General features: G+C 38.5%; 1 protein-coding gene across 1 annotated transcript in view; it reads left to right on the forward strand.

Moving 5' to 3' along the window:
• Positions 1-19,480, forward strand: part of SCML2 (Scm polycomb group protein like 2) — a 58,603-nt gene that overhangs the window by 17,177 nt on the left and 21,946 nt on the right. The window contains exons 3-6 of the mRNA XM_082498183.1: positions 10-244; positions 4,305-4,393; positions 5,831-6,074; positions 18,353-18,603. Of these exons, the coding sequence (XP_082354309.1) occupies positions 10-244; positions 4,305-4,393; positions 5,831-6,074; positions 18,353-18,603 (819 nt within the window). The remainder of the gene's footprint in view (positions 1-9; positions 245-4,304; positions 4,394-5,830; positions 6,075-18,352; positions 18,604-19,480) is intronic.

Here is a 19,480-nt window from a genome sequence, read left to right on the forward strand (position 1 = left end):
TTACTGTAGTCTAGAATTCCACCTACGAATGATTTCAAAGTTGGTATGAAACTGGAAGCCCATGATCCTCGCAATGTTACCTCGGTTTGTATAGCTACAGTAATTGGGATCACTGGTGCCAGGCTAAGGCTGCGGCTGGATGGAAGTGACAACAAAAATGATTTTTGGAGGCTCGTGGATTCTTCGGACATACAGCCCATTGGGACCTGTGAAAAGAAAGGAGGCATGCTCCAGCCTCCACTTGGTAAGAAACAAAGCTTCTGAACTAATGTGTGTGGAGTATTGCTTTCATTAAGTCAATTTTACCTTCTTGTCTTGGCAAATTCAATGGTACTAACATTTCACCAAACCATTATTTAATTGAAAAAAGAGGTAACCAAACTGATTCAGGGTAAGAGAATTGTGGCTTTTTCTTCCTTTTGGATTCTTTTGACATAAGAATAAGCAGAATAATTAATTTGAGTTCTTTTATTTTTTTTATTAGTCCCTTAGTATTAAATGGGAGTGTCTGACAGCTTTCTTAATGATGAGATAAACTGTCATGTGCCCATTCTAAAAATGTTCGCTGGTACACACCCTGTCTTATGAGGGTGTATGGATGCAACATCTTGCTTGGTGCTGTGCATGCTGCTTTTAGTGGACTTTCATAAGAACTGGGGAAAGCTGACTTGCCTTTTTCCTTTTCAGTAAATCGGAGAAGCCCACTAGAAGGCGCTCGCTGTTAACCGACCTGTGCAATGCTCAGCTGGGCTGCAGGAGGGGCAGCAGCTCAGGACAGCCTGAATGTTTTCCAGGGCACTGACAAAATGGGTTGTGCTCTGGGAGAGGCAGCATAGGGGGGCTTAACGACGGTATTACAGCAGAGGCAGGAAAAATAGCACTCCAGAGTTTTAGCAAACTGCAATATATTGCATGTGATTATCATAACATGTTGGGGGACGTTGGATCAGTTTGTCATGACTAGTTTGTGACCATGATGAATGCTTGTAAACACGGTGTAGCTTTCCTATGCTTAGAAATAGTCTGCAGGATTTCTTTTGTCTTCCATGAGCAACGTGGGTGACAACATGTGTTTCCCCAAATTGAGAAATAGTGCTTGGGTGTAGTCTTCTTGAGGAAGTGTATTAAATGGAGAACTGTACAAAGGAATTCCTTGCTATATGATGAATAGTCAGAGGTAACTTTGACTAACTACTGGGGGTAATAAAGTGTGATAATACCTTTCTTTGGTGTGATTAACCTGTATATTTAGGTCTGCATTCTTGTACCATATTTGTTATAGCTTAAACATCTAGGTGTGGAAGTCTTTAAAGATTGGTCTGAAAATAGTTCTGCTTTGAAAAATGAGGAAAAATAATGCCCAAAATTTATCTTAACCCCCCCCCCAACCCCTCACAACAGTAACACTCTCTCCCCTGTTAACCTGTTGTCTTCTGCAATTTTTAGAAGATGCAAGAAATAACATTTTTAATACAAGAAATGAACTGTAAGCAGAAATTGGTTCCTGCTGGTTTCCCATCTTATTATAAACCTACTTCTGGTTTGGCGTCACCAGTAATTCTTACAGATTTCTCATCAGAGGTTTAGTGAAGATAGGTATGCTTTCTCTTAGTAGACCCTCAAAAAACTTGTCATCCCAACTTGTTAACAACTTTCTGTTCTTTTGTTGAAAGATGAAGTGAAAAGTATCATTTCATTACAGTATGAAACTTGATTTGCTTCTAGATGGTCAAACAGACACAGGAGCAATTCGCATAACTATTAAGACACTTCACATAGATTATACGGGTAGATTTTTGTGCTGTTGTGCTGCTTTAGAAACACAAGAAAAGCAATGCAACCAGGGTGCCAGTGTAGAATAATATTATTTGGGATAGATAGATACAATTTGAGCCCGGAAGGGCATTTTTCCTTCTTTCCAATGGATCTATAGAGGTTCTGAATGAAAACACTGGAAATTCTTGACACCTGGCGGAAAAGATTCTAAATATATTTTTTCTTTGAGAAGTTACTCAGTTTAACCTCTCTGAAGTTCTTGGTACAGCCTTGTAGAATGAATGCGGTGATACCAGTATGAGAGAGGGTTGTAATAGAGAAGAGTATACCTATTCCTTCAGATACACCTATGTACACTGTTAAAGGCATGGCTTCAGTTCAGGAGCATAGTGCGTTTCTAGGCATGTTTCTAAACCAGTCTGATGAATAAAACAACTCTGATTATGTATAATGGGGGCAGTCGATCTGCTAAGAAGAGAAACTTTCCAGTTCGTCATAGAAAGGTTGATGGCTTCTCTTCGGATACTGTTTCTTACTCCTCTTTGGCCAGGCTGCTTGTGGTGCAGCACCTAACAAGCAGCTCTTTCCCTGCACCCAGACATGTAAGTTTACCTGCCCTCTGAACAATTGCTGGTTATTCAGAAAAGAATGTGACTGCCATTATTTTGTCCCTCCTGCCCTAGATTTTTCTAGAGATAGGCTAAACTCCAACACTCAAAAATTCTGGCGTACCTAGATAAATTTTTGAAAAAGCCTTTTTGGCAGTTTTACAGCATCCTGTTCCTGGGCAAAGCTGGGAGCTAATTGGGTGTATAATTACCTCCTGTTAGACATTTAAGCAACTGATTATTTTTTTTTTCCTGAGTGGTAGGGAACCTTCTGGATACTAATGTCTCCTTCTTTCATAATAACAAGCTAAAATAGTCCCTCCTACCTGATTTTTACATAGGTTTAATTGTGCACGTTACATAAGGGTTTTGAGAAAGTGATTAATGGAGCAAAGGGTTCCTGTTCCAGCCTCTGTTTTTCATAGGTGAGCTTTTTTGTTGTTGAGAGCTTAGTGTTCTCAACAAATTGTGTTGAGGATAACATTTTCTCTGGTTCTACCAGGATGACTTAAAGGCCAAATGAAGTTAATTGAAACTGTTATTTAGTTATCATTCCTCTGTCTTGCATATATGTCTTCTCTGGGCTGGCTGGTTAGGAATACTGTGTTTCAGTAGCCAAACATGTTTAGATTGTGTAAAGGCTCTGGTATCAAACCAGGACTGATAATCGGCTCAGCAGTCTGCAAGTTATGTCACTGTTTCTCAGACGTGAGCTTTGTTTTCATATGGTTTTGCATAGGTAGTTCCAACTTGGAAACTGTTTATTCAACTGAAGATAGCTTCTCCAAGTTGAAGAACCGTTATTCCATATAATCCAATTTTAGATGACTTAATCATTTAACTGATTAAGAATTGCAAATGTGTTACATCTTTGTAGTTACGTTTTTTTAAGAGAATCGTTGAGGCTCAGTTATGAGGGAACTCATCAGTTCCTGGCAGATTCTGGTACTATTTGCTTTGTGGAAAACCTTCCAATTTGCTCTATTATGTCTGTTTTTCTGTAGAACTGTGCCAGACGTATAGCTGCTAAAGATGCAGAAAAAATGTTGACTATGTCTGTTATCTTGCTCATTACTTTGAAACATCCATTTGGAAAGCACAGAAAGCAAAAGGGATTTTTGTTTTGTTTTTTTTTTTTAACTGGAAAGTAGTTGATTCTGAGGGAAGATTATCTGGAATGAGAATGTTTCCAGCCAGACCTTTGTTCTGCTTGAATAAGGTAGTTCATCTAAACAAATTTGATTATGGTTTGTGCTTTTTATTCACTTGTTAATGAAGAATGTTAAAGTAGAATATCTTCCAGTTTATGTTTTCCAATATGATACATGCATTTATTAAAATAATTGTATTTTTGTTCTTCCCTGTTATGTGTTGGTTGGTTTTTAAGGCTATTTATTTTAGTTAGTTAGCTATTTTAATAGAGAAGGGAGAAGAAAATGATTGTTCTTTTTTTCTTGGCTGTGGTCTGGTGAAAGAATTACAAGAGTCTTGAAAATAAAAAGGTATCTCCTCAGTAAATGAGAGAAGCTGAAGCAGAGGATGTAGTTTTAGAATGAGAGCAAAAAGCAGCCCTGAAAAGTAAGTTAGGCGCTTGTGCTGGCAAAGTTCCGCTAGACCAGGGACTGTGTGGGACAGCTGGATGATCTGTACTAGAACGTCATTAAGTCCTAGACATTTATCTGTAAAGTCACAAATTATGATGAGTGATTCTGCAGGCAAGTCACTCAGAATGGAAAGGCATTGCACAGCTTTCTGCACCAACAGTGACCCTGTCTGTTCCTTCTTGGCTACTATTATTTTGGCCAATTCCAAAATTGAGGGAATGAGGCATTAGTAAAGCAGACTTTATATCCTTCTCCTCATGTTTTATTTTATGACCTGAAAGGGCTATTGTATACAAAAAACTTATTTGTTACTCAGGGTTCCAGATGAATGCATCTTCTTGGCCAATGTTTCTCTTAAGAACTCTCAATGGAGCTGAAATGGCACCTGCAGCGTTCTTTAAGAAGGTAAGGAGAAAGGGACTGCTAGTAAGCAACTTTCTATCGATTGAACCATGGTTACATTTTTTTAATGAGGATGCCAAGGTATTACCCCGTTGTCTGCGGCAGGGGAAGGCAAGACTGTTATTTAAAATTACTTTGAACTCAATTGGCAAGCTACAAAGCTAGACAGGAGGCAATCTGCTTGTAGTCCGTTCGATAGGCATCTCTTTTCCTGAGCTGAGACTTTAAAGTACAGTGTGTTATTTAGAAAAATAGTGTTAGGTCATTTTTTTTGTGTCTCGTGGATTTAAGATATGATGCATCTCACATTTCTTAATAGCGCCATATTCATGTGAGTGTGCACAGGAGTAAAAAAATTTTAGTGGAGAATAAGAGCCATTGGAATACAGTGGTGCTTGGAAATGTTTTGTTAAATGTATTTGTTGGGCACAGACTCATAATTTAAAATGTAGTGAGAAGGTAGTTGAAAATAGCAGAAAAAGCCGTTCGGTTTTTTAAATATGACTCGAATAAATTACTGTGAAACATGAAAAATTATATAAAAACAACAGTAATATTAAAATGACTTCTTGGTTCAATTTTTTGTCGAGGTGGTAAAACCCTGCTGTCACATTGAATGACTTCATTTTTGATACTGAGAGTGATATTTACAAGTATGTCAGCAAATCAAACACTTGGGTTCAGACCCTGAATCAAATTGCTTGCATGATAACTTTATATAATTATATAAAATTTTAGATAAAATTATATCAATTTCCTGAGCCTTCATAAGCCATGCTTCTGTGTGCTAGCCTACCAGCATGTCTGAGATGGCTTTTGGATAACAAGGTTCCTGAGGCTGAGGTGATAATTCAGGTTACAGCAGATCACAACTCCTGCTATGGGGGTCCTCTTACACTGGTCCCATTGACTTGATTTTTGTTTTTCTTTGTCCACTTGAATTGGACTAAGGCCAGCTGAGTTAATGGAGGCCTATAAATAATGTCCAATGCTAATGAATTTTTCATGGATTAATTGAGAGGTGAAGCTTTTACTAGACAGTTATCAGTCCCCAGAAATATCCATTCCCTGCAAACCTCCTCTTCTTTATTAGCATGTAATAATTTCATTTTAGTGTCTTCACTCTCTTCCTCCCCAGACGTAATGTATTGGGTGCAACCTATTGCTTACGTAAATATTTTTAGTAGGGTCTTTCTGTCATGGAGAATTTTGCTAGCTAATTATCCCAGCTGTGTTTGTGGGAACAGAATCTAGATTTTTGTAATACAGGAGAGCAAAAGCAAATTTGAAATATGAGTAAGCTTCCTTGAATGTCTGCTATAACTTGTTGAGAGTAGTGAGTGTAAGAAGTAAGGACGTTGAAAAAAAAACAGAGGGTTTTCTCTTTTTTTATTAAGAGGCCATAGAAATACAAATCTTACACCACTCTTACTTTTGTAGGAACCACCAAAACCTGTGCCAAACTGCTTTAAAGTTGGAATGAAGCTTGAAGCTATAGATAGAAAGAACCCATACTTGATTTGCCCAGCAACCATTGGAGATGTTAAAGGAGACGAAGTTTTTGTTACATTTGATGGCTGGAGAGGAGCATTTGACTATTGGTGCAGATGTGATTCTCGAGATATTTTCCCAGTCGGATGGTGTAGCTTGACAGGAGATGCATTACAACCACCAGGGAACAATGGTAAGATGACTAATAATATTGCTTAATTATTTTTCCCCTCAATTACAGCAGAATTTTAAAAACCAGCTGGCTGTATGCAGATAAGACTGAAGATTTGATTTGTGAGTAGCTGATGAGGATGAAATGTTGTTAAATTTTCTTTATGTAGTTTAGAGCTAATGGGGTAGTTTCTCGGAAACGATTTTTGTCTGTTCGTAGTAACTCTGGGAACATGTTTTATTTAATACTGTTAGAAGGGCTTTTGATAATCTTTAATTTTTGTGTGCTTGTGAAGAATCTTGGACTTAAACTAGATTTGCTGTTTGTATTACAGATAGTTAAATGCTTGTGTTAAATGATACTAATATATTTGCTGCAGCAGCACTTTATATTAAGCTAACTGCTAAGAAAGTAAAGCAGTCTTTGCTTCTGTGATGACTGAAGGTTTAAACTATATATTTAGCGTTTCTTCCTTCATACTCACAAAATTCTGTCTTGAAGCTGCCTATTCTGAATGCTTTATTGTCCTCATACCTTTAATGATGTTTGCACATAGGGTTATAGAATCCCTTTAGCTAATAGCCGCTGTGCTTTATAGATAGAAAGAAAGGAAATGGAATAAAGCGGGATATCCCTGAATGTAATTCCTCTGCTACTCTGGGGACCTCTTGTCATGTTTCTGTAGTGTAAGGCTTTTCTGTCAAACTCTTTGGGCTCTTCTATCCTCACTCCCTTCAAATTTGACAGAAAGAGAGGTTTTTAAATAGGGGAACCATATTTTAATTAACTAACTTAATATTGTTGACCAGAATAATTTGTTCTGACGGTGACCATTTTCATAGCTTGTTTTAGATGAGTAAGGAATGAGTATACTGGTGTCACAGAACTCTCACTGGAACTACAAAGGGACAGAAGGCAAGAAATCAGTCATGTGTCCTGCTCTCTCCATCCCCATTGTTTTTCTCAGTCTTTTGCCAGCAGGTCAAGAACAATATGGAAAATCTAAGTGAAATTAGTTAAGGGTACCTCTGCATCCTTGCCCTCACCTGCCAATGGTCATACATGCATACGTACATACATACATACCTGTAATCTAGTTTAGTCTGCTTTGGTGGATTTCAGCACAGGAGCAACAACGTGCATAGCTGTACTGACAGATCCAGGATGATCTGCTAGTACAAACCTGCAGTGAGAAGGCAGGGGGAAGTCAGGTGAGGACAATCTGTATTTGATCAGAAGTCATCTAATAGGTACCAAGCTGACTGCAGCCTTTATGTTTCTGCGCTCCCAATCTGTAAAGCATCTTTCTCAGCTTCTTCAGAAGGTTGACCTTGTCTTGAGAAATCATGAATGAAATATGCTATTATGGTAAGTTCAGAGAATCATACAATGGTTTAGGTTGGAAAGGACCTTGAAGATCATCGAGTTCCAACTCCCCTGCCATAGACAGGGACACCTCCCACTAGACCAGGTTGCCCAAGGCCACGTCCAGCCTGGCCTTGAACACCTCTGCCTCAGCAGAGTTTCCAGGAGGATCTGCTCCATGATCTTGCCAGGCACAGAGGTGAGACTGACTGGCCTGTAGATTTCGTTATTTTTAATTCTAAAAGTGAGCCCAAGTTAACTGCAGTTTCATTGAAGTTGTGCGCTCCTTTTTTTCCCCATTCTGAGCATAAAGAATTTGATCTTTCAATTTTGCTTCATGTGCTTGTTTTTTATCTGCTGTTTGTGCATGTTATATGCAGTTGTCAAATTTACATAGCTATATGAAATATTTTTTGCTCCCAGGTTGTGTTTTTCACTGTTATTTGATCGCTTTTGAGCCATTAAAGAACTGTAATGATAGTCCTTTATTAAGATGTAAATAATAGCTTCAAGGAGAGTATAATCAAGTAATTTCACTTCAGAAATATGATAATGTTGTCAGGATTCTTCATTAAGTCACATTAACATTGACTGCTCCTGTTAAGGAAGAAAGTATGACAGCTACTATATTGTAGGGATTCACTTGTAACGTTATATTATCCTGGCCTGGACCTTTTTCTTGCAGGTTAGTTTAGTATTTCTGCCTTGAATTACCGCTATAGAAAGTGAAAATAATTAACTGATTGTGGCTGCGATTTCAGAGTGAATAGAATGTGAAGTATTTTGGGGTTTTTAACTACTTTTTTCTGAAAGCATTTAAATGTGTTAAATCGCTAGTTAAAGGACTGAACGCCACCCCCCCCCCCCCCAGATTTTAGTGAACAAGCAAAATCAATATCCTACAATCTAAGTATGAAAGCAATAAAGGATGCTTTAAATTTCGTCCATACCTAGGACAACAGTTTCCTGCCATGAGACTTATATTTTTAGGGTCTAATTTAACCCTTCAAAAGAGATGAAATGCAGTAGGAGAGACAATATGACAATTAGGGAAGATTTTTTTTTTTGGCTGTTTACTGTCTTAGCCATTTAGGATGCCCAGAGAGAATGTAGGACCTCTGTCATGGGAGGTTTTTAAGAACAGTTTAAACAGAGGCTTCTTAGTATGGTTGAATTTATTCAGAACAGATTATGTGGTATATTTAGTCTTTATAGCCTTATCTTCTGTAACTTGCATTGATTTTAGAAACATAAGCTTGTGGGAACTAAGACACAATTAATAGAAGATGAAATGGAGATGGTAGGTGAAAAGTTGTTTTGGACCAACTGTCTTTAACATGCAGGCCTTAATCTTCATGTTGATGTTTTGTCTTTGGTCCGTATGAAAAGATGTGACTTAGGTGGACCTGGCTGGCTTTCAGGGTGTGGGTACAGTGGTATGAAATGCAGTGTTCAATATTTATACTAGCAGAATCTGTGCTTAGCTAATATTTTAGTTTCTTTCCTTAGAAATATCTCTGATAGTAGTAACTTATGTTATGTATGGTTTGATAACAGTGCTTGATGTAGGCTTGGCCTGCTGGTCCAAGGTTAATATTTTAAGGATGCAGTACATTGTTTTCTCTGTGTCTCTGGATCACTTGAGTGCTTTTAGAGATGATTTGTCACTCAGGAACATGGGTGTGAACTATAGCTGGTGAAAGAAGTTGGCAAGATAGTGTGTCCATGATAGATCAATCTGAAGGACCATCTACTCTAGCAGACTTTCTCCAGCAGTGGCTGAAAGCAGACGTCTGAGGAAAAGCATAAGCACCTAGGAGAGAGGTTTGCAGAAGTATTCCTAATATCTGGCTGTCTACAACCCAGCACCTTCCAAGACCAGAGTAATGCTTTTATACTGAGTACCTCCTGGAGGACCTTGATCTATTTTGGTCAGTTATATTTTTGTGACATCTGAACTTTTAGCACCTACAACATCCTGTAGTAAGGACTTCTGTACTTGAGTATATGTTCTGTGGAAAAGAAGATTTTTTTTTTTTTTTTTTTTCATTTGTTGTCCTTATCTTCTTGTACTGAAATAGCTTTTTGTACTTCCAGTACTGGTACAGGAAGACACAATAAATAGTCGTTCCCTAATTGCCTTCTTCATATCCATCACAATTTTGTAGACATGTATTTTGGCTTTCCTCAGCTCTCTGTATTCCAAACTTGTCAAATCCTGTTCTGTTTCATTTTTCCTTGTTATGGGATCAGTTTAATTCCTCTGATCACTGTTGTTCTTCCCTACTGTTTCTGTTTCAGCTATGTCATTTTTGAGCCACTGGAACCAGAAGTGCACAAGGTATTTAAGACTTGGTGGCATTGTGATGGTTTCTGGGTGGGGTTTTTTTCTGTTCCTTCTGTAATTACTAATGAATTGATGTTTGGGATTTTTGGACTACCACCGAGCAATGAATTAATACTGTCATAGAAATACTTATTTTAATTCTAAGATGTCGTTTTTGAATATGTCAGCTAATAGCCCATCGTTGATCACAGAAGCTGGATTATTTTGAATTGCTTGACAATGAATTTCATGTTACTTCCTCTGCTGAGCAACTGCTTAGCTTTACAAGGTCTTTTTGTACATCTTTACTGACTCAAATAATTGTTCAGCAGTTGTTGCCATCTCATGCTTTACTCTTGTCCTTGATCAAATACGAATCAAATGGCACAAGCCCAAGCAGAGATCTCGTCAGGATTTCTATAGAGTCCTCTCTAACTGTTGAAAAATGTGTATTTATTCCTGGCTACTCTTTGGTATTTTCCAAGAAATTCTTTAGAAGGATCACGGGGATCTTTCCTCCTATCCATTGCCAGCTAAGGATTTTTTTAAGAGACTGGTGTGTGAGATCTTGTCAAACGCAAATCCACAGACTACATCAATTGACTTTCCATTGCCTACTTGCATACTGACTCCTTAAAAAAAAAATAAAAATTAAGAATAGGTTTGTGAGATGTGACTTTTCTCTACAAAAGCTATGATTTGGTTCTCTCCCAACACATCGTATTTGTCTTTGGGTTCAGTGCCTATGTTCTGTACAGGAGTTTTCAGCAACTTGGCCAGTACAAACACCAGGTGCCTTGTCCATACCCTGCTGACTAGAGTGGTGGCATCACATTAACCACCTTTAAGACTCTGAACTTGAGGCAATTTTATGGGCCAGCTTGTACAGTACTATCAGTAGGTTGGACATTTCATCTTTTGTTTCCTTAAAACTCTTAAGTGCTGTATGTCCTGCCAACTCTCTACTGTTTGTTTTGTCTACATTTCCTGACCTCTACTACTGGTATTTTGTGTCAGGGAACTTGTTTCAAATCCCTGTAAAGAGGGGTTCTGATATGGGAACTGATGTGATGAGCTTCCTTGGAATGAGTATGAATGCAAAAAAAATTCAGTCTTGTTGCTTTATTATTACCTTCTGTGTTTCCACATTCTGAAATTTGTTCATCTGTTGGGTCCATGTAACTTCTGCTTTTGATATGCTTTAAAAAGCCTTTTTAAGTTTGACATCTTTTGAATGTTTTTCTGTTAATTCTTTTTCTAGGCCACACATACTATGCTTTTCTATTTAACCACCATAGATTATAGTTTTTGTTTTACTCAATTGGATACTAGAAAGCTGTTACTATGCCTAAGAATATTCTTGTATTGCACTGTAGCTAGTTGTATCTGAGGCTTATGATTGAAGTAGATGTGAGATGACTTGAGACTGTCAGAGCAATTTTGGTTTGCTGTTTCTATATAAATTCGTTTTACTGTTTAGTCATTACATGTAAATGGCAGTTACTTAGGCAAGCCACCTTTTTATTTATAATAGAAGTAAAACCTTTTTCCATAAAAGCGAGAAAACAAAAGAACAACTGGGGACAAGCCATGTGGGAAATGATAAGTGGTTTCACCTGCAAAGATTGATTTCAGCATAAAGTATTATCTATCATTCAGATGTGAACAGCATCTGGATAGGGATCAGTTTCTATATATCCCTGATCCTCACAGTCTTATGAAGCGGGATCTTTGACAGATAAAGGAGATGCAAGAACTCACGAAGGAGGAACTGCTCTTTGTTCTCTACAAGAGAGAATTTGGGTGACCAAAGGAAGGTGATGTAGTAATCTAAATAAAACCAGTAATACACTGTAGCTTTTATCCTTAGTCCCCTTCCTTCTCTCTGTTCATCTCACCCCGCCGCATCCACATCGTGTGTCACCTCATTGCTTTTCTCCCAGTTCCGTCCATTTATTGTCAGTGAGAGCAATCTTCTTTCATTACGCTAATCAGCCTGTGATGTTAAAGGTCTCCTTCAAAAGCTGTCTGCAGCAATAAGAGTAGTGCAGGCTTAAGCAGAGATTAAGAAGTATTTTATTTGCCTGTTTTATGATTTCTTAGTTTAGTTTTATTTACTTTTCAGACATGTTCTCAAAGCTTACTTTGTGCAGATTTTTCCAAGTTAGCTACTGGAGATGCACTTCTCTGTTATTGATAATGAAATTATGCCAAAATAGCTGTTCTGTATTTTCACAAATAGCTGAGTTGTTCCAAAATGTGCAACATCAGTATAAACTTAAGTACTACCCTATAATGTTTGCAGATGAAATGAAAGAAGTGTGGAAACTTTTGACAGAGCTACAATTAGATCTGTGAAAAGACTCTGTGTTGTTTAAAGTAGCCAAAAAAATCAGATAAGCATGGTAATTCTTAAGTTTCATTAAAAAAAGAAACAAATATTGAAATGGTACAATTTCATACTGCTGGAGGTTTCATTTTTTTCTCAGTGCAGCCAGCTTCTTTTCACGAGCAGGTCACAGTAGTTAAATCAGGCGCATACAGTAAGCAGATTTATGCTGTCTTCAGAGTCCTACATGAAAAACTCCTCAGTGCTTCAGGCTAAAATCTGATTTGCCACATTCTCTCACATGTTAAGCTTTTTTTATTTGGTATTAATGTTGCTTGGCATCTTGCAGCATGGCCTGGATGGTGCTGCTACAGGGCAGGACGGTAATCACTTAAAAAAGAAAGGTTTTGCTTTTCCCAAAGCCATGACCTTATTGTAAGTCCGGTTTCCTCACCATCTTACCATGTTTATTTGTAAGATAGTTGTAATTTTCTTTTAAATTGGAAGTACTCCAACACATGTATTTTTTACTGTTACATGGAAAATATTTTTTTTATTTGCTCTTGTTCAGGTCTTGTGGATACTAATGTGAACAGTGGTTGTGTTGCCCAACTAGTGGATGGAACTGAGCAGATTTTTCCAAATCTGTGTTAGTACATATAAGCTATGTTAAGAATATCAGTGCTGTCATTCAGATGTTGAGACAAAACAAATTGTGGCATTGCACTAACCATGCTGTGCTTTTATTTTTTCTTCCCCTGAAGCTTATTGCATTTTATTGTTTCATTTTGGGCCCACCTTTCATCCTGCTGATGCTATTCGGGGAAGAATAATGGCAAAACTGGGGCAGAATCAGTAATGATGTTAAAACTCTTACCCGTTGGAGCATCTCCCTTATGAGGAAAGGCTGAGAGAGCTGGGACTCTTTAGCCTGGAGAAGGCTGAGGGGAGACCTTATTATGGCGTACAAGTATCTAAAGGGTGGGTTGAAGGAGGATGGAGCCAGGCTCTTTTCAGTGGTTCCCAGTGACAGGACAAGGGGTAATGAGCACAAGTTAGAACACAGGAAGTTCCGTTCAAATACACGGAAAAACTTCTTTACGGTGAGGGTGACAGAGCACTGGCACAGGCTGCCCAGGGAGGTTGTGGAGTCCCCTCCTCTGGAGATTTTCAAGACCCGCCTGGATGCAGTCCTGAGTAATGTGCTCTGGGCAGTCCTGCTTTAGCAGGGGAGTTGGACTAGATGATCTCTAGAGGTCCCTTCCAACTTTGAAAGTTCTGTGATTCTGTGATTCTGTTGTGTAGAGCTAGGTTTTGCCAGGCTTACTGACAAATTAATTGTCAAAACACCTAAACTATCTTCAGGTAACTCAAGTTTGTGCTGCTTTGATAGTTTATTGGGTATTTACTTGCTATCTTCCTTCTCAGCTTATCAACAAAATACTTTTGTTTGTTTGTTTCTTTTGTTATACTGGTAGCAGAAACTAAAATCTAGAAAGAAGAAAATTGCAAGCCATGATGTCCATGTCTTGCCAAGGTAGATATTGAAGTTTCCAAGTGCAGTGTTGCTTTTTAGATAGCAAAATGATGACTTATAACTGATTTTGTATCATAGCAACATGTCAGTTAGTATCTCGCAGCTACCTCTTAACCAAAGTAATTCAAACACAGATAGAAGGAGGTGGCATGCGTTACACATACTTATGCTTTTGTATGGCTCTCTTGTTCAATTGAGACATAAGGACATAAATTTTTATAATCCTTGGCAGTAAGCTGTTTTGAAAAATTGCTAATCTTTTCCACCTCCTTTCCCAGTTGTCAAAACCATCATGATAATAACTTACTGTATTAAGGAAGGTTAATTTTATGGTTAAAATCCTGGTCTAGAACTCAGGAGGTATGTTTCTATTACGTCCAATGTGAAATGTTCACATGGATTTAGGGTAAATTGCTAAATCTCTTTGCCTTATTATTTTGTTTTTTTAATCTGTAGGTGAGAAAAGGACCAGGTTTTTATATTCTGAGAAGAGCATTTGGCTTGTGTTTCAGTGGAGGCATAGGAACAATACTGTGGTACAAATAGATTAGTTTCTGTCTTGAGAGAAATGCTGGTTTAAACACTGAATTACTGTTTTTACTGTCCCAATTGGCACTTTCACCTAAGGTATCAATGCTGTGTTCACAGAATGTGCAGCAAAATAGGCCACTACTTTGCTTCATGTAATTTTACTTCAGCTTTTGCAAGTCTGTCTTGTAATTGCTGCTCTGTGACACTAACTGAATGGTAGATTTCTAATGTTTAAATATTACAAATCTTAACCTATTTTCCCCTCACTTTCGATAAAAACATAGAGTGAAACCATCGCTGTGGATTATCTGAGGGAATTTTACTAATTAGAATTGCATGAGAGTTCAGCCTTCTGAGCTGTCATCTGTCCCATCCGCTTCCCAAGCGCTAGAGGTTTCAAGTAGCTTCAGATTTCACAGTTGTCATAAATATTTGACTTTTTCTGGCAAAAGATCTCGGGGATACATAACGGGGTCAAATTTTGCAGTCCTGCATGTGTCTGGGCAGTTTTTCTGCTTCTACAAGCAGAATTTGGCCCTCATCTAAAGTCTAATCTTTCATGTCCTTCTCATGCAAATGAGCTCAGTTGACTCCAGTGGATCTGCCTGTGCGAGGGCTGAGTTGTGGCAATGCCTCTTCAGGCTGTGAGCTCCAAGATACGGGATTTGGTGTTTCTCTTACATACGTTTGATCCAAAGTTTATAGGTGTTGGATTCTCGCAGAGTGGTTCTGGGGAAAAAATGAGAATATTTTGAATGAGCAGTAATTGAAAGCATGAAAGCTGCTTGTGTGTTGCATGAAGGAAGTCACCTCACTAACGTGACAGTGTGACTAGAGCTCTGTGAGCTTTGAAAACACCATTTAGTTGCTAACATTATTATGGTAAAGTGCGTTTGTGTAGCCTGTTCTCTGCTCTTCAGTTATTGAGGACGCCAGTGCAGTTTTTGGGTGTAAATGAGAGACTTGGAAAAGAACGCCATGCAATGCATCCCACTCCTGAAACTGGAGCAGTGGATATCTGTGTAGAAGAGCAACATGAAACAAATGCTTGATTTTGTTTGTGCAAATGAGAAGGCCTTTGTGATGCAAAGCAGCATCCTGAAAAGGCAAATGTGCTTTTTTGGTTGTAAATATCCCAGCTAAATACTGCAAGTAATTGCAAGCAGAGCTTGGCATTTTTCCTCTCTATTCTCTTCGTCGTTATATTTTAACAAGTTCTCGTGAGACTATTAAACCGTCTTAGTTTTTGGAACATGTGGCCCAGTGGGGATAACTCTGTCTACAGATGCAGCGGGTTGGCAGCTCGATTTTTGCATGTCTTTTCATTTCCCTCCAGATCCTGTGACCCAGCATAACCTTTGGTCCCCCTCTGAAGGCCGGGGTGAGGGAAGTACGAGCAGGTGACTGATGATCACTGTCAATACAGCCTGCAGACAATATGGGAATTACTTTAGCAGTCTCCCACTCCCTTGCGCTCCCCCCAGCCTCTCTTAAATCAACAAATGCAAATAGTAGCCTCCTCATTTGCTGCTATCTCCGGGAGGCTGCCTGGGCAGCGTGGGCTTTGTTGCAGTCCTGCCTATTGAAAAAAGCGGCTTCAGCCCTAGGTGGAAGGAAGAATACCAAATGGGACCTGACCCCCCCCCCCTTTAATGGTTAATGCTGCTAATATTTGGTCCTCTGGCATATACAGGTAGGAAGATGCTGAGATGAGGGTATGTGGTGTGTGTGTTTCAAGAGGGCGGCCTGAAGTGGTTGGAGCTGTTTGCGTTGTTACTCTTTGTCCAGTAAATGTCCTTCTGGAAGGGAGTAGGGATTGCCCAGTGCCCCAAAGCTCATACCTGTGCTCCTAGAACCTGTTGACATTGCAAGTAGCTGTGTATTTAACTGTAGCTCTGTCTTTACTGTGCGAGAATAGAAATGCATTTGGTAGATTTCAGTGTAGGCAGAGGCACAGAGAATTTGTGAACCGACATCTCTTCACAAGTTCACGATTGTTTTGTTAAGTGCAAAGCTGTGTGGCACAAATAAATAAAAACAGCTGCATTTTACATGGGTGCAAGCATAATGCAGGATACGATATGTAGTACTGTATTGTACAGCATACGCTTGATATTGTTCTGCTTTCCAGACATACAGCTTAATGCGAGTTGTCATTCAGCAATTCAGAGACATTAGAGTAATGCTATGCCAGCATTTGCTTAAAATTCTATTAATCTTATTTTAAACTGTCATTGCATATGAACATAAGTTTGGCATACATAAATAAAAAGAAGGTGATCACTTTGCATATCCAGAAGGTGGTCCTTCTCAGATACCTAGGGATATCATGTTTGTATTTCATGTATTAGGATTGCAGCCAGACATAGTAAAAAGGTTTCTTCTGAACTGCCACTTAGGAATATTAGATTAGTAACCAAATCAGACAAATAGCAATGTATGTAAATGCTCCTACAGCTTTAAAAATGTGTGTCAGTAATACTTGTATTTTGTAAGAAGTCTGTTTGCAGTGTGTATTTCATCTTACAGTGACATTTTCTATTGCAAATACTTTTTGATAGTTAACTCCTGAATAAAAATTCAGAGTTAAAGTTACAGTTGTAAAGCTAGGTGCTGGACTGTTAAGGTTAATATCACTAGTAGAACCAGACATTAAAACTATTACTCAGTCTTTAAGTATTTTCTTTTCTCAAGATCTCATTTCAAATGTATTTTTTAGTTTTATTTCATGTTTTGTTTGCTCACCAGAAAGCCTCAATGTACTAATGTTTTAGAAGAATAAATATCCCAAATTCATGAAAATCCAGGAAATTAACTATTTAGCAGCCCCCTATGCTCCACTTTCAGTCTGCAGTAGCACTTTGGATCAGGCACTGGTGACTGACACAGTCAAAGCCTGCTTGAACCATAACTTGCAATATTTCTAAGTGGTGTCACATTAAGTTCATAGCATTTTAACGTTAGGGTGAACCATGAAGTTTCATCATCGGCAAGATGCAAAACGCTGTGGTAAAGGCAGTGTGATACTAGAAAGCCATCTAATTTTAGTGCAAAGACTTCAAATTATTTCAACTACGTTGTGTGTTCCTTTCCCACACCTTGCAACAAGGCTGGTTTGGTGTCACAAAAATTTCCTATTTTCATCTTCTACTTACCTCTTTCACAGCTTCTGCATCTGTCTGTCATCCATCAGGCCAATAAAAGAGAATATTTGTTGGTCTTTTGGACTTAGTAATTGCTTTGTGTTGGCCACAAGTACTGCTGTAGCATGGTGCGGTATGTCTTTTCATTGAGAATATGTCCTTATCCATGGGTTCTATTTGGCATCCTTCTGGTGTTATAAGTCCATTGTGAAAGGAATTGTTAAATCATCATCATTACTTCAGAGGAGAGTGAGTTGGGTGGAAAAGGTCGCAAACTAGGAAGTTCAGTGGAATCTGATTATGTCTTATAGCTTCACATCAGATTATAATATAGTCACATCATACACATATTGGGTCAGTTTTGTACTGGGTTGGGAGTGGGAGATTCAACAGAGAACCAGTTTAGTGTTAAGAATGAATAAAAGCGATATTTTGATTTTTGGAAGTCCTTCTTCTAAATAAAATTTTAAGCCTGTGTGGCTCCAGGTAGAAAAAACTGGATGTAGTTACGTGAACTTAACTTTCTAAACTGGCATCTCAGACAAATGCTCATTAATGATGCTTTGCCTATCATCGGTTTCTCTTCTTTAGTGGGATTATTTTCTTCACTGTTCAAAAGGTTTCTAGCTCCCTAGAAGTAGTTGGCATGTCTTGTAATCGTGGTAACTGCCCTTAGAGGAGAATGGATGTTTTATGGGCTGTATAATTTGTGAAGTATTTGGAAGGCCTTCTTGATGAATGGCACTTTACAAATATCTTACCATAAAGAAAATTATGGGAAGCATTTATAAGGTGAGTGGATTAATTCTTTTTTATTTTTATTTGAATGTTTTTCTCTTAGGGAAGTCCCCCTAAAATAGTGGGTATACAGAGTTCTCTCGTAGGCTTCAATGAGGTTGTATAGTTTTATGGCAACCACTTAAGTTCAAAATATCCAAATATATTTATTTGACAATATAAAGTGTGCACTACATTTTTATTTTTTTTAATCCTTTGTTAGAAAAGTTGCTTTCCATCGTTCATTTTGAGGTTTTCCTCCCCTCCCCTTTTGTTTTTGTTTTTCCTCAGTTTCCATTACAAAGAGCAGTGCAAAAATCCAATCTTCCCCTTCCAAAGTGACCCGGCGTTCAATGCAGTCTCCACAGAAATCTGCTCCAGCACCAGCGCAGCGGGGCAGGAAACCAGGTCGGGGCAAACCCCCTGGACAGTCTGCAGTTCCCAAGAAGGGCAGGTCTCCTAAAAATATTCCCTTGACAAAAAGCACCTCTCATACTGAAAATCTTAAAACAAGGAAAAAAAGTTTAAAACCTGGAAAAAAGGTTAGTCCTTATCTACTACTTTACTTTGTATTGAAAAATTTTGTAGTGAGATTTTTTTATTATTATTATTATTATTTAATTTTCTGTCTTCTCTTCAGCCTTCAGGGCTTTAATGTTTTCAGCAATTGAAGAAAAAGTCTAGAATAGCTATTCTGGAATATTTCAGTATAAACTTCTGTGGAATATTTTATTCCAGAACAAGATTACAAATTTCTTTATGGGTGAGTTGTTGGTGTTGAAAAATACAGTTCTGGAATAGCCATTTCCAGTAAAATTCCAAGAGCCAGGGTAGCCTTCGGGGTTTTTAGTCTGGGTTATTTTGTTACTGAACCATATACATAGTTTGCTTAATTTTTTTTTTTTTATGATTGTTATTATTGGGGTTTTGCCTTATGTTTAGAAACAAAGGGTTAGGAACAGTGAAGGTTTTGGTGCAGAATTTAGGCATTTTAAGCCCACAGCTGGATTTGCAAAATGGATCTCAGATACCTCTTAATCTTGGACATAGTAGTGTGAAGCAGGAAGCTTCTTTCCAGGCGATACATTTCTCCAGGTGTGGGCCTTATTCTGCCCTGATCTGAAAGATGCAGTGTCCGTCTGCCTTTCTTCCTTCCAAGCTGAGTCAGACCTGGGCAGTTGGCAGCTGCCTTCAGCTTCAGCTCCTCTGGAGTTGTTTGACCAGATACAAACCGGCACTGCTGAAACTCCCCCCTTACCGCTCCCACTGACACCAACACTGGTGGGTAAACAATCCCAGAATGAGCTAATTCAGGGAGCTAAAATGGTAGACAACTAACCCAGCATCCCTCCCTCTTACTGCCACCTTTGCTCCCCCACAAAAAAGGCACAAACGCTGCTGCTGCTGCAAGGAAGAATA

The sequence above is a fragment of the Vanellus vanellus genome (genome assembly GCF_965231255.1).
Source record: "Vanellus vanellus genome assembly, chromosome: 1".
In the NCBI taxonomy this organism is placed as follows: domain Eukaryota; kingdom Metazoa; phylum Chordata; class Aves; order Charadriiformes; family Charadriidae; genus Vanellus; species Vanellus vanellus.